Here is a 15072-nt window from a genome sequence, read left to right on the forward strand (position 1 = left end):
TGGATCCAGAAGGAACCTTACAACAGCCCTTTTGGGGAAGGCCTGACAAGGAGTGTCTCCTCTACTCTAAATACCAAAAGCATTATTAGAACTCTTTCACTGCACCTTTTGACTTGTTCACAGTCCTCTTAAAAGATAACTTCTTTTAAAACATTCCAAACACTTCATGTACATCATCAAAGAACATACTGCAGAAAGAAAGGAGAAGAACTAGCAAAACGTATTAGCAGAGTGCTGTGGGAGTAAGAGAGCTTGCTGTAACCTAGCAACTAATTTTACAAAACTAGAACATGAGCAGAGCTCAAAATATACCTGTGAAATATTTGGCCACAACACTGACATAAAAAGAAAAGGAGTACTTGTGGCACCTTAGAGACTAACAAATTTATTAGAGCATAAGCTTTCGTGAGCTACAGCTCACTTCATCGGATGCATTTGGTGGAAAAAACAGAGGAGAGATTTATATACACACACACAGAGAACATGAAACAATGGGTTTATCATACACACTGTAAGGAGAGTGATCACTTAAGATAAGCCATCACCAACAGCAGGAGGGGGAAGGAGGAAAACCTTTCATGGTGACAAGCAGGTAGGCTAATTCCAGCAGTTAACAAGAATATCAGAGGAACAGTGGGGGGTGGGGTGGGAGGGAGAAATACCATGGGGAAATAGTTTTACTTTGTGTAATGACTCATCCATTCCCAGTCTCTATTCAAGCCTTCAAAAACCAGTTGGAGAACACTTCAATCTCTCTGGTCACTCGATCACAGACCTAAGAGTGGCTATACTTCCAACAAAAAAGCTTCAAAAACAGACTCCAACGAGAGACTGCTGAATTGGAATTAATTTGCAAACTGGATACAATTAACTTAGGCTTGAATAGAGACTGGGAATGGATGAGTCATTACACAAAGTAAAACTATTTCCCCATGGTATTTCTCCCTCCCACCCCACCCCCCACTGTTCCTCTGATATTCTTGTTAACTGCTGGAATTAGCCTACCTGCTTGTCACCATGAAAGGTTTTCCTCCTTCCCCCCCCTGCTGTGGGTGATGGCTTATCTTAAGTGATCACTCTCCTTACAGTGTGTATGATAAACCCATTGTTTCATGTTCTCTGTGTGTGTGTATATAAATCTCTCCTCTGTTTTTTCCACCAAATGCATCCGATGAAGTGAGCTGTAGCTCACGAAAGCTTATGCTCTAATAAATTTGTTAGTCTCTAAGGTGCCACAAGTACTCCTTTTCTTTTTGCGAATACAGACTAACACGGCTGCTACTCTGAACACTGACATATGAGGTCTAAAATGCATGATTACCTTTTGTCCATTCATTCGGTAGCTGATTGATTTTGGCTAAGTGAAAGAAAGCGCAGTCACACCAGAATTAACATCCAAGATGATTAGTATTTCAGTTGTAGTGGTCTTACAGTAAAACCTAGAGCCCCCAGCGAGGATTGGGGTCACATAGTGCTGGGAATTTTAGAAAAATATAGTAACAGTCCCTGCTATGAAGAATTTACCATTTAAATAGATCAGACAGACTGCATCTCCGAAAGAGAGTGGGTAAGTGATTTTTCCAAGGTCACATGGCATGTCTATGGTAGAACTGGGAGTAGAACCAGGTTTCCTAGTCCCAGTATAGTGCCCCATCCACTAGACCACACTACCTTTCGGCAGTTTAAAAGGCTGCTCTGCGGGCTTATTTCTCACAAAATTCAAGCAAAATAGAAACAATAGGCCTCCTCTGCTGAGCAGAAGGAAAAGCGAGTTCAATAAGTAAACCTTCATTTGTACGCTTTTTGGGCCAGATCCTCAGCTGGTGTAAATCTACATAGCATCATTATTTTCCACAGAACGATGTTGATTTACACAAGTTGAGGATTTGGCTCTGTAATTTTAGGAGGTGCTCTAGTACTGCAGAGATGGAGGTCATAGAAAAACCTAGATAGATGTAGCACCCAAACAGATTAATATGGCGAAAGAATTGCATGACTAGATGATAACTGCTCTTGCAGTTTGTCAAGACGAAAGTATCATTTTTAGATACTGTAGTTGATAAATACAGTTTAACCCTATAGACTGGGATGGTTAAAAGTATAATATGCATTTCTAAAGTTAGTACAACTATGTCAAAGTAATAATAAACAGTGATTTACCAAAGAGAATATTTACTAATATGGTTTAACATTTATGTGAGGTCACTGTTATCTTTGGATAATAGCAATTCCAAATCAACTCCAGAAAAAAAAATCTTATATCAAGGTCATTGCTCAACAAAATTGCTGCAGAAAACCAAAATGCTTGGTTAAGAGATATTTGCTCAATGCACCTGTTTTAACCTTTACATTCTTTTGTAATTCACTAAATTTTTGTGCAATTTAATTATGCTAAAATACTGGACTTTGTCTCTCTTCTTATACTGTTAGCAATGCTAAATGAGTTTCCTTTTATTTCTGTCTGGTTACTGACTTGGCTATTCTTGCATCGTAATAGTAGTTTTTTTAATCCACTCTCCCTTGTTACTGTAAGCTATTTTTGATATTAAAAGTAAATAAAAGAGCTTAAGTCCGGATCTTCTAATTGATCGCATGCAGGCAGACTTCTATACCATATAGGTCCCCATTGACTTCAAAGAGGTGCCTCAGCAGGCAAATGGCTATTTTTAGACTTCATTCTGACTAACAGGGTGGAAATGGTTGAGAGTCTGAAAAGTTGAAGGCAGTTTCGGTGAAAGTGAGCATGAAATGATAGATATGATATTAAGGAAAGGAAGAAGTGAGTGCAGCAGATTAAGGACAATGGGCATCAAAAATCAGACTTTAACAAATTCAGAGACCTGGTAGGTAAGGTCCCATGGGAAGAAAATCTAAGGGAGAAAGGAGTACAGAAGAGCTGGTAGTTTCTCAAAGCAACAATATTAATGAAGGAACAGCAAGCTATCTTGAGGCAAAGGAAAGATAGGATAAGTAGTCAGAAGCCAATGTGGCTCCATCAGGAAGTCTTTAATGACCTGAAAATCAAGAGGGAGACCTACAAAAAGTGGAAACATGGATAGACTGCTGAAGAGGAGTACAAAGGATTAGCAGGAACAAAATCAAAAAGGCTAATTCATGAAATCAGAAGGCCTCAGGTACACCTAGCAAGAGGCATATAAAAGGCAATAAAATGACATTCTATGAATACATTAGGAGCAAGAAAAAGATGAAGGAAAGTGTAAGTACTCTGCTTCGTGGGGAAGGAGAGCTAATAACTGATGCCATCAAGCAGGCTACATTGTTTAATGCCTATTTTGCTCCAGTCTTCATTAAAAAGGTTAATAGTGACCAAATATTCAACACAATTCATATTAACAAGGGGGAAGGAACAAAAGCCAAAATAGGTAAAGAACAGGTTAAAGAACATTTAGATAGGTTAGAGGTATTCAAGTCAACAGGGCCTAATGACATTGATCTTAGGATACTTAAGGAACTAGCTGAAGCAATTTTGGATTATCTTTGAGAACTCATAGAGAATGGTTGAGATCCCAGAGAACTGGAGAAGGGCAAATATAGTACCAACAAAGAACAAAGAGAGCCTGGGAAATTACAGACTAATTTCAATAATGGAAAGTTACTGGAACAAATTATTAAACAATCAGTTTGTACGTACTTAGGGGATAATAGGGTATAAGTAATAGGCAACATGGATTTGTCAAGAACAAATCATGCCAAACCAGCCTAATTCCCTTCTTTGACAGGGATACTGGCCTAGTGGATAGATGGGAAGCTATAGACATGATATATCCTGATGTCTGACTCATTCCCACATGACTTTCTCATAAGCAAATTAGGGAAACGTGGTCTAGATGAAATTATTATAAAGTGGATGCATAACTGATTGAAAGCACGTACTCAAAGAGTAGTTATCAATGGGTGCTGTCAATCTGGGGGAATGTGTCTATTGGATCTTGCAGTGGTCTGTTTTGAGGTCCAGTACAGTCAATATTTTTAATGACATGGATAATGGATTAGAGAGAGTGGTTATAAAATTTATCACTGACACCATGTTTGGAGGGGTTGCTAGCACTTTGGAGGACAGGATTAGAATTCAAAATGACCTTGATAATTTGGAGAATTGGTCTGAATCAACAAGATGAAATTCAGTAAAGACAGGTGCAAAGTACTACACTCAGGAAGGAAAAATAAAATGCACAACTACAAAATAGGGAATAACAGGCTAGGTAATAGTACTGCTGAAAATGGTCTAGGGGTTATAGTGGATCTCAAATTGAATACGAGTGAACAATGTGATGCAGTTGCAAAAAGACTAATATCTTTCTGGGGTGTAATAACATGAGTGTTGAATGTAAGACATGGGAGGTAATTGTCCCATTCTGCTGGACACTGGTGAGTTCTCAGCTGGAGCATTGTGTCTAGGTCTAGTCTCCACACTTTAAGAAAGATATTAACAAACTGGAGAGAGTGCGGAGGGAAACAAAAATGATCAAAGGTTTAAAAAACCTGACCAATGAGGAAAGGTTAAAAAACCTGGGCACGGTTAGTCTTGAGAAAAGAAGGCTGAATGGAGATCTGATAACAGTCTCAAAATATGGCAAGGGCTGTTCTAAAGAGGATAGTGATCAATTGTTCTCCATATCTTCTGAAAGTAGAACAAGAAGTAGTGGACTTAAGCTGCAGTAAGGGAGATTAAAATTAGATATTAAGAAAAAACTTTCTAATTATAAGGGTAGTTTAGCACTGGAATAGGCTTCCAAAGGAATCCCTGTCAGAAGTTTTTAAGAATAGATTACACAAACATCTGTCAGAAATGGTCTTGGTTTACTTGGTCTTGCCTCAGATCAGGGGGCTGGACTAGATGACCTCTCAAGATCCCTTCCAGTCATATATTTCTATGATTGTGCTATCAGCTTTACTAAGGTGCCTTGCTTTATAAACTACATTTCCTATAGCTGCTATTTGCTACTAAAATCTTCTTAGTTTCAGAAAGAGATAGTGTAACTATCAGGATGTGTAACAACAGTTTTAGCTGATACGATACATGTGCCAATTAGAATGTCCCCTCAGTCTAAATAGTTTTCTTAATATTCATACTATTTTTGTTCCAGGGGATGGAAATCATAACAGGGGATGCAACAAAGGGGAATTACTTCAGGATACATGTGAACCAGTACAGTATGGTAGAAACCATTACCTGCCTTTCAAAGGAGCCCTTCCCTGTCTCCAACTACATTTGTTTGTTTGGCCAGCATGAGCGGGTCCTTAACAATCTTTGTTCTCGCTGGAAGGAGGGATTGATCAAAGATCTTTATAGGTAAAATGAGAGCAAATTCTGCTTTCTGAATAAAATTGTTTCCTTTTATCACAGTATGTATTCTATGCCTAACTACGCTATTTGCTGCCCTGGAATACCTGGAAAACTAAGGCTCTTTAACACACATGTATGTATATAAATCTTTCAGTAAGTTGGCTAAGTCATTCATTGCTGTCCAACAGCAAAAGTATTTCAGAGAGAGACTTTCTTTCTGCTCCCAAAATGTTGTTATAGATGAGTGGTAGCCACTGTGTTTTGAAGGTTGCAACCAGCTTTTATTTAAAAAGCTCAATTTTAGCACCCCTGGAACCTGGACTTGGAAAATGAATTTGGGCTCAAAATTACCAAACTTACTTTGAAGGCAAAGGAGAATGTTTATGTAAAGTTTGGTTGAATTTCATGAAACAGTGTTTAGTCATAGGTCATTGCAAATATTTGAAGTAATGTGTTATGTATGGAATTGGGTCTAGTCATGACATTCCTGCACTGATTAGTTTGTGGCTGCTTACCTGGCAATGTAACAGACTCTGTGGACTTTCCCCTCCAGACTTTCCATGTCCTGTGTGGCAAACTGTGCCTGGACTCTACCTGGACGCACAACAGAGATCCCTGTACCAGTTTTCAGCAGGGGGATGGTTATAGAGATTCTCTATAAAGCTGATCTGCTTGTGCCATCTGTGGTTAGGTATGAGGAAGTTGTTTGGACTAGGAATTTGAGGCAGAGCCCAGTTCCAAAATTCTTCTCTCAAATGATAAAAGACAGTAAACCCTGTTTTGGAAAAGAGGTCTGGTTATTTCTGTTTCTTATGTCTCCTTCCAGAGAATTTTGTGTTGCTTTTGGAAATTTTTCTCTTATTGAACAAGGTATTTCAGGGATATGAGTGTCTGAAAAATGAGAGAAAGTGTTTTTGAAGTCTTCTGATGTTTTTTTGCAGTGTCATATCTCAGAAGTGTCTTGGCCTACAGACACTGCAAATTTATTTTATTTAGCAGTCCTCAGTCAGAGCCAGTGCTTTTGAAGACAGCTTCTGCAAAGGAAAGTTATGCATCAGGACTTTATTAGAATTCTTTGATGATGGCAATAAAGTAGTGGATAAAAGAGAACTAGTTGACATCATTTATTTGGACTTTTTAAAAGTCTTTGATAAAATGCCTCACAAGTCTACTAAAGAACCTAAGTAGTCATGAAATGAGAGGCACCAAATACTGTCCTGGAACAGAAACTGACTAAGAGACAAAAAAGAAAGAGTAGGAGTGGATGGTAAATTTTCATTATGGTAAAAAGTTAACAGTGGGGTTCCAAAAGGTTCCAAAGTAGATCCGGTCTTGTTTAGTATATTTATAAGTGATTTGCAGATGGTGGCAAAATTTGCAGATAAAATTATTTAGGTGAGTCAAGACTAGACAAGACAGAGTAATTTCACAGGATGTATCCAAGCTTGTGAACTGGCAGCATGGTGGCAGATGAAATTTAATGTTGACAACTGTAAAATAATTAACATAGGAAAGAATAATCTGAACTACTCATAGACCTTAATGGATGCTAAATTAGCTGCAACAACTCAAGAAAAAGACCAGGTCTTCACAGAAGACTGTTCAGTGAAAAATCTCCACTCAATATGCAGTAGCAGTTGAAAAGGTAAAATGGGATAAAGCATAATACTGTATATATTACAATACCATTATGTAAATTAAAGATGAGCCCTTACCAGGATATACTGTATTCAGTTCTAGTCACCCTGATTCAATATCTTCAATCTACAGTATCTGTCAGAAAGGGAGGGCTTTGGATATGGGCAGGGAAAATCATTAGAGGCATGGGAAAATTATTACAAAGAGAGAGTGAAAAGACTGGAACTGTGTACTTTGGAGAGGAGATGAATAAGAGGGATAAAGCCATAAAAATGGTATTTAGAAAGTTGATTGGAAACTTCTGTTCACCTTTTCTCCAAACACCAGAACAAAGGAGATGTTCAATGACATTGAAAAGTGAAAAAGGAAATTATTTTTTCACACTGCACACAATTCACTTGTAGAAATCACTGCCACAAGATAACACTGAGGCCAAAAGCTTAGCAGGATTCAAAAAAAAATTGGACATTTATATTGATAGCAAGAATATCCAGAGATACAATAATAAAAATTAAAAACCAAGAGTTTTGGAAGGGATATAAACCTCCCTGTTTCAGGGCAGAAACAAATCCTGACTATTGAGGGTTAGGAAGAAACTTTCCCTATGGGCAGGTTATTCCAGATTTCTTGCATATTCCTCTGAAGCATCTGGTGCTGGCCACTGTCTGAGTCACTGGTCTAGAAGGACTGCATGTCTGATCCAGTCTGGTAATTCATATGGTTCTGTGTGTTTATTTTTGGATTGTTGCATGGTTCATGTTGGAGATACCCACTCAAACCCACTTTTTAACTTTTCAGACGCTTGTGAGCTCTTTACAAACTTTAGAAATTTCACAATCAGCATTTGTATTTCCCAACTTCTGCACTCCAGCTGATTTAAAAGACTTTGAAAGCCCTCTTCCTTAATGTACCAAAGCAGTTGTGCACTGATAAACATGGAGATGTGGGAATGCTTCCTGAAAATCACACGAACCAGACTTTCAAAAATGTAAATATAACCCTCACTTAGAATTTCCTGGCTTCCAGTTTTGTTTTGTTTTATTTGTTTTTAATATAATTGCAAGGTTCCAATAAGGCTTTTTACTAAAGAACAAATGAGCATTTACAGCCTTAAATTATCTTAAGAAAATATGTTGTCTTTGAAGATGGATAATAATTTCAGTTGTGCAGCCTGAAACAATGATAAGAGAGTAACCAGATCATATACTTCAGAGCGTAAGACTGATTCCCTCTTTCAGGAAGTACTTTATTGCACATATTAAGCATTGCACAGTTGCAGAGATGCATTAAGGACAAGGCTATCCTGCCTATTAAACGTTAGGTACTAGCCACTTCAGGGACAGAATCAGATTAGATGGACCAGTGAACTAATCTGGTATTGCCACCCTGTGGGTCTTGAAGTTACATTTCTAGGGATATGTCTACACTACGAAATTAGGTCAAATTTATAGAAGTCGGTTTTATAGAAAGCGTTTTTATACACTCGAGTGTGTGTGTCCCCACACAAATGCTCTAAGTGCATGTAGTCGGTGGACTGTGTCCACAGTACTGAGGCAACAGTCGACTTCCGGAGCTTTACACTGTGGGTAGCTATCCCACAGTTCTTGCAGTCTCCACCGCCCATTTGAATTCTGGGTAGCAATCCCAGTGCCTGATGGGGATAAAACATTGTCGCGGGTGGTTCTGGGTACATATCGTCAGGCCCCCGTTCCCTCCCTCCCTCCGTAAAAGCAAGGGCAGACAATCGTTTTGCGCCTTTTTTCTTGAGTTACCTGTGCAGACGCCATACCACGGCAAGCATGGAGCCTGCTCAGCTAACTATCACCGTATGTCTCCTGGATGCTGGTGGACATGGTACTGCATTGCTACACAGCAGCAATTTATTGCCTTTTGGCAGCAGACAGTGTAGTATGACTGGTAGCTGTCGTCGACGTAGTCCTGGGTGCTCTTTTAACCGGGCACCTGGGCAAACATGGGAGTGACTCAGCCAGGTCATTTCCCTTGTTTCGTCCCATGGCGATTGAGTCCTACCGGCAGTGCACTGTCTTTTAATCTGCAGTCAGCAGAAGATGATGGCCAGCAGTCATACTGCAACGTCTTCTGCCGAGCACCCAGGAGGTGACAATGGCTAGCGGTCATACTGCACAGTCTGCTGCCAGCAAGATGTATAAAGATAGATTAAGTGGCTCAAAACAAGAAATAGACCAGATTTGTTTTGTATTCATTTTCTCCTCCCTCCCTCTGTGAAATCAACAGCCTGCTAAACCCAATTTTGAGTTCTATCCTTGAGGTTTTGAGTTCTATCCTTGAAGCGGCCATTCAGTTTCTCGCAAAGCCACCCCCTTTGTTGATTTTAATTCCCTGTAAGCCATGTCGTCAGTCGCCCCTCCCTCCGTCAGGGCAACAGCAGACAATCGTTCCGCGCCTTTTTTCTGTGCAGACGCCATACCATGGAAACATGGAGCCCGCTCATATCACTTTGGCAATTAGGAGCATATTAAACACCACACGCATTATCCAGCAGCATATGCAGCACCAGAACCTGGCAAAGCGAAACCGGGCGAGTAGGCGACATCAACGCGGTGACGAGAGTGATGAGGACATGGACACAGACTTCTCTCAAAGCACGTGCCCTAGCAATGTGGGCATCATGGTGCTAATGGGGCAGGCTCATGCAGTGGAACGCTGATTCTGGGGCTGGGAAACAAGCACAGACTGGTGGGACCGCATAGTGTTGCAGGTCTGGGACGATTCCCAGTGGCTGCGAAACTTTCGCATGCGTAAGGGCACTTTCATGGAACTTTGGGATTTGCTTTCCCCTGCTCTGAGGCACAAGAATACCAAGATGAGAGCAGCCCTCACAGTTGAGAAGCGAGTGGCAATAGCCCTGTGGAAACTTGTAATGCCAGACAGCTACTGGTCAGTTGGGAATCAATTTGGAGTGGGCTAATCTACTGTGGGGGCTGCTGTGATGCAAGTAGCCAACTCAATCAAAGATCTGCTGATATTAAGGGTCATGACCCTGGGAAATGTGCAGGTCATAGTGGATGGTTTTGCTTCAATGGGATTCCCTAACTGTGGTGGGGCCATAGACAGAACCCATATCCCTATCTTGGCACCAGAGCACCAAGCCAGCGAGTACATAAACCACAAGGGGTACTTTTCAATAGTGCTGCAAGCACTGGTGGATCACAAGGGACGTTTCACCAACATCAACGTGGGATGGCCGGGAAAGGTACATGACGCTTGCATCTTCAGGAACTCTGATCTGTTTCAAAAGCTGCAGGAAGGGACTTTCTTCCCAAACCAAAAAATAACCGTTGGGGATGTTGAAATGCCTATAGTTATCCTTGGGGACCCAGCCTACCCCTTAATGCCATGGCTCATGAAGCCATACATAGGCAGCCTGGACAGTAGTCAGATGAGCTGTTCAACTACAGGCTGAGCAAGTGCAGAATGGTGGTAGAATGTGCATTTGGACGTTTAAAAGCACACTGGTGCAGTTTACTGACTCGGTTAGACCACAGCGAAACCAATATTCCCCGTTATTACTGCTTACTGTGCGCTCCACAATATCTGTGAGAGTAAGGGGGAGACGTTTATGGCAGGGTGGGAGATTGAGGCAAATCGCCTGGCTGCTGGTTACGCACAGCCAGACACCAGGGAAGTTAGAAGAGCACAGGAGGGTGTGGTGCACATCAGAGAAGCTTTGAAAACCAGTTTCATGACTGGCCAGGCTACGGTATGAAAGTTCTGTTTGTCTCTCCTTGATGAAACCCCCCGCCGCTTGGTTCACTCTACTTCCCTGTAAGCTGATCACCGCTTGCAGAGACAATAAAGTCATTGTTGCTTCACATTCATGCATTCTTTATTAATTCATCACACAAATAGGGTGATAATTACCAAGGTAGCCCAGGAGGGGTGGTGGAGGAGGGAAGGACAAGGCCACACAGCACTTTAAGAGTTTAAAACTTATTGAATGCCAGCCTTCTGTTACTTGGGCAATCCTCTGGGGTGGAGTGGCTGGGTGGCCGGAGGCCTCCATGCATTTGTCTGTGCTCTGTCAGTGTGGGAGGACAGCATGAGCTCAGAGAACATTTCATCGTGAGTGCGTTTTTTTCGCCTTCTAATCTTCGCTAGCCTCTGTGAAGGAGTAGATCCTGTGATCCTTGAATCACATACAGCTGGTGGAGAAAAAAAAAGGGACAGTGGTCTTTGAAAAGACACATTTTATAGAACAATGGGTACACTCTTTCATGGTAAACCTTGCTGTTAACATTACATACATAGCACATGTGCTTTCGTTACAAGGTTGCATTTTGCCTCCCCCCACTGCATGGCTAACAGTGGGGAACATTTTTGTTCAGCCATAGGCAAACAGCCCAGCAGTAACGGGCACCTCTGAATGTCCCCTTAAGAAAAGCACCCTATTTCAACCAGGTGACCATGAATGATATCACTCTCCTGAGGATAACACAGAGAGATAAAGAACAAAAGAACAGATGTTGTTTGAACGCCAGCAAACATACACTGCAATGCTTTGTTCTACAATGATTCCTGAGTACGTGCTACTGGCCTGGATTGGTAAAGTATCCTACCATGGTGGATGGAATAAGGCTGCCCTCCCCAGAAACCTTTTGCAAAGGCTTTGGGAGTATATCCAGGAGAGCCACGAATGCCAGGGCAAATGAATCATTAAACATGCTGGCTTTTAAACCTTGTATAGTATTTTAAAAGGTACACACACCAGAGTCCCTTCTCCGCCTGGTGGGTCCGGGAGGCAGCCTTGGGTGCATTCAGGGGGTACTGGCTCCAGGTCCAGGGTGAGAAACGGTTCCTGGCTGTCGGGAAAACCAGTTTCTCCACTTGTTTGTGAGCTATCTACAACCTCATCATCATTGTCTTCCTCGTCCCCTCATCATCATTGTCCCCTGCTTCCGTGTTGCCTCCATCTCCATTGAAGGAGTCAAACAACACGGCTGGGGTAGTGGTGGCTGAACCCCCTAAAATGGCATGCAGCTCATCATAGAAGCGGCATGTTTGGGGCTCTGACCCAGAGCGGCCGTTGGCCTCTCTGGTTTTCTGGTAGGCTTGCCTCAGCTCCTTAAGTTTCACGTGGCACTGCTTCGGGTCCCTGTTATGGCCTCTGTCCTTCATGCCCTGGGAGATTTTCACAAATGTTTTGGCATTTCGAAAACGTAGTTCTGATAGCACGGATTCCTCTCCCCATACAGCGATCAGATCCCGTACCTCCTGTTCGGTCCATGCTGGAGCTCTTTTGCGTTTCTGGGACTCCATCATGGTCACCTTTGCTGATGAGCTCTGCATGGTCACCTCTGCTGATGAGCTCTGCATGGTCACCTGCAGCTTGCCACACTGGCCAAACAGGAAATTGAAATTCAAAAGTTCGCAGGCCTTTTCTTGTCTACCTGGTCAGTGCATCTGAGTTGAGAGTGCTGTCCAGAGCGGTCACAATGGAGCACTCTGGGATAGCTCCCGGAGGCCAATACCATCTAATTGCATCCACAGTACCCCAAATTCGACCCAGCAAAACCGATTTCAGCACTAATCCCCTTGTTGGGGGTGGAGTAAGGAGATCGATTTTAAGAGCCCTTTAAGTCGAAAAAAGGGCTTCGTCATGTAGACGGGTGCAGGGTTACATCGATTTAACACTGCTAAATTTGATCTCAACGCCTAGTGTAGATCAGGGCTAAAAGCAGTCAGGGCAGTTTCATGTCTGCCAGTAGTCAGGTTTTTGCCTCTTGTTGAGGCAGTATGTTGTTTTTCCCAAGTTGTCTGATACCAGCCTGCTTTATTATTATTATAATTAATGTTCGCAAAAAGAAAAGGAGTACTTGTGGCACCTTAGAGACTAACAAATTTATTAGAGCATAAGCTTTCGTGAGCTACAGCTCACTTCATCGGATGCATTTGATGGAAAAAACAGAGGAGAGATTTATATACACACACACAGAGAACATGAAACAATGGGTTTATCATACACACTGTAAGGAGAGTGATCACTTAAGATAAGCCATCACCAGCAGCAGGGGGGGGAAAGGAGGAAAACCTTTCATGGTGACAAGCAAGGTAGGCTAATTCCAGCAGTTAACAAGAATATCAGAGGAACAGTGGGGGGTGGGGTGGGAGGGAGAAATACCATGGGGAAATAGTTTTACTTTGTGTAATGACTCATCCATTCCCAGTCTCTATTCAAGCCTAAGTTAATTGTATCCAGTTTGCAAATTAATTCCAATTCAGCAGTCTCTCGTTGGAGTCTGTTTTTGAAGCTTTTTTGTTGAAGTATAGCCACTCTTAGGTCTGTGATCGAGTGACCAAGAGATTGAAGTGTTCTCCAACTGGTTTTTGAATGTTATAATTCTTGACGTCTGATTTGTGTCCATTCATTCTTTTACGTAGAGACTGTCCAGTTTGACCAATGTACATGGCAGAGGGGCATTGCTGGCACATGATGGCATATATCACATTGGTAGATGCGCAGGTGAACGAGCCTCTGATAGTGTGGCTGATGTGATTAGGCCCTATGATGGTATCCCCTGAATAGATATGTGGACAGAGTTGGCAACGGGCTTTGTTGCAAGGATAGGTTCCTGGGTTAGTGGTTCTGTTGTGTGGTGTGTGGTTGCTGGTGAGTATTTGCTTCAGATTGGGGGGCTGTCTGTAAGCAAGGACTGGTCTGTCTCCCAAGATCTGTGAGAGTGATGGGTCGTCCTTCAGGATAGGTTGTAGATCCTTGATGATGCGTTGGAGAGGTTTTAGTTGGGGGCTGAAGGTGATGGCAAATGGCGTTCTGTTGTTTTCTTTGTTGGGCCTGTCCTGTAGTAGGTGACTTCTGGGTACTCTTCTGGCTCTGTCAATCTGTTTCTTCACTTCAGCAGGTGGGTATTGTAGTTGTAGGAATGCATGATAGAGATCTTGTAGGTGTTTGTCTCTGTCTGAGGGGTTGGAGCAAATGCGGTTATATCGTAGCGCTTGGCTGTAGACAATGGATCGAGTGGTATGATCTGGATGAAAGCTAGAGGCATGTAGGTAGGAATAGCGGTCTGTAGGTTTCCGATATAGGGTGGTGTTTATGTGACCATCGCTTATTAGCACCGTAGTGTCCAGGAAGTGGATCTCTTGTGTGGACTGATCCAGGCTGAGGTTGATGGTGGGATGGAAATTGCCCTGGAGCCCCGACCTGGGGTATTCTATCTGCTACCCAAGATCCATAAACCTGGAAATCCTGGACGCCCCATCATCTCAGGCATTGGCACCCTGACAGCAGGATTGTCTGGCTATGTAGACTCCCTCCTCAGGCCCTTCGTTACCAGCACTCCCAGCTATCTTCGAGATACCACTGACTTCCTGAGGAAACTACAGTCCATTGGTGATCTTCCTAAAAACACCATCCTAGCCACTATGGATGTAGAAGCCCTCTACACCAACATTCCACACAAAGATGGGCTACTAGCCGTCAGGAACAGTATCCCTGATAATGTCACGGCTAACCTGGTGGCTGAACTTTGTGACTTTGTCCTGACCCATAACTATTTCACATTTGGTGACAATGTATACCTTCAAATCAGCGGCACTGCGATGGGTACCCGCATGGCCCCACAGTATGCCAACATTTTTATGGCTGACTTAGAACAACGCTTCCTCAGCTCTCGTCCCCTAATGCCCCTACTCTACTTGTGCTACATTGATGACATCTTCATCATCTGGACCCATGGAAAAGAAGCTCTTGAGGAATTCCACCATGATTTCAACAATTTCCATCCCACCATCAACCTCAGCCTGGACCAGTCCACACAAGAGATCCACTTCCTGGACACTACGGTGCTAATAAGCGATGGTCACATAAACACCACCCTATATCGGAAACCTACAGACCGCTATTCCTACCTACATGCCTCTAGCTTTCATCCAGATCATACCACTCGATCCATTGTCTACAGCCAAGCGCTACGATATAACCGCATTTGCTCCAACCCCTCAGACAGAGACAAACACCTACAAGATCTCTATCATGCATTCCTACAACTACAATACCCACCTGCTGAAGTGAAGAAACAGATTGACAGAGCCAGAAGAGTACCCAGAAGTCACCTACTACAGGACAG

The 15072-nt window shown here is 42.5% G+C and overlaps 1 protein-coding gene across 1 annotated transcript in view; it reads left to right on the forward strand.

The window, feature by feature from the left end:
• Positions 1 to 15072, forward strand: part of CFAP61 (cilia and flagella associated protein 61) — a 229931-nt gene that overhangs the window by 179908 nt on the left and 34951 nt on the right. Inside the window, exon 25 of the mRNA XM_043512158.1 lies at positions 5109 to 5314. Within this exon, the coding sequence (XP_043368093.1) occupies positions 5109 to 5314 (206 nt within the window). The remainder of the gene's footprint in view (positions 1 to 5108; positions 5315 to 15072) is intronic.

Source organism: Dermochelys coriacea, chromosome 3 (genome assembly GCF_009764565.3).
Source record: "Dermochelys coriacea isolate rDerCor1 chromosome 3, rDerCor1.pri.v4, whole genome shotgun sequence".
NCBI classification, from domain to species: Eukaryota; Metazoa; Chordata; order Testudines; family Dermochelyidae; genus Dermochelys; species Dermochelys coriacea.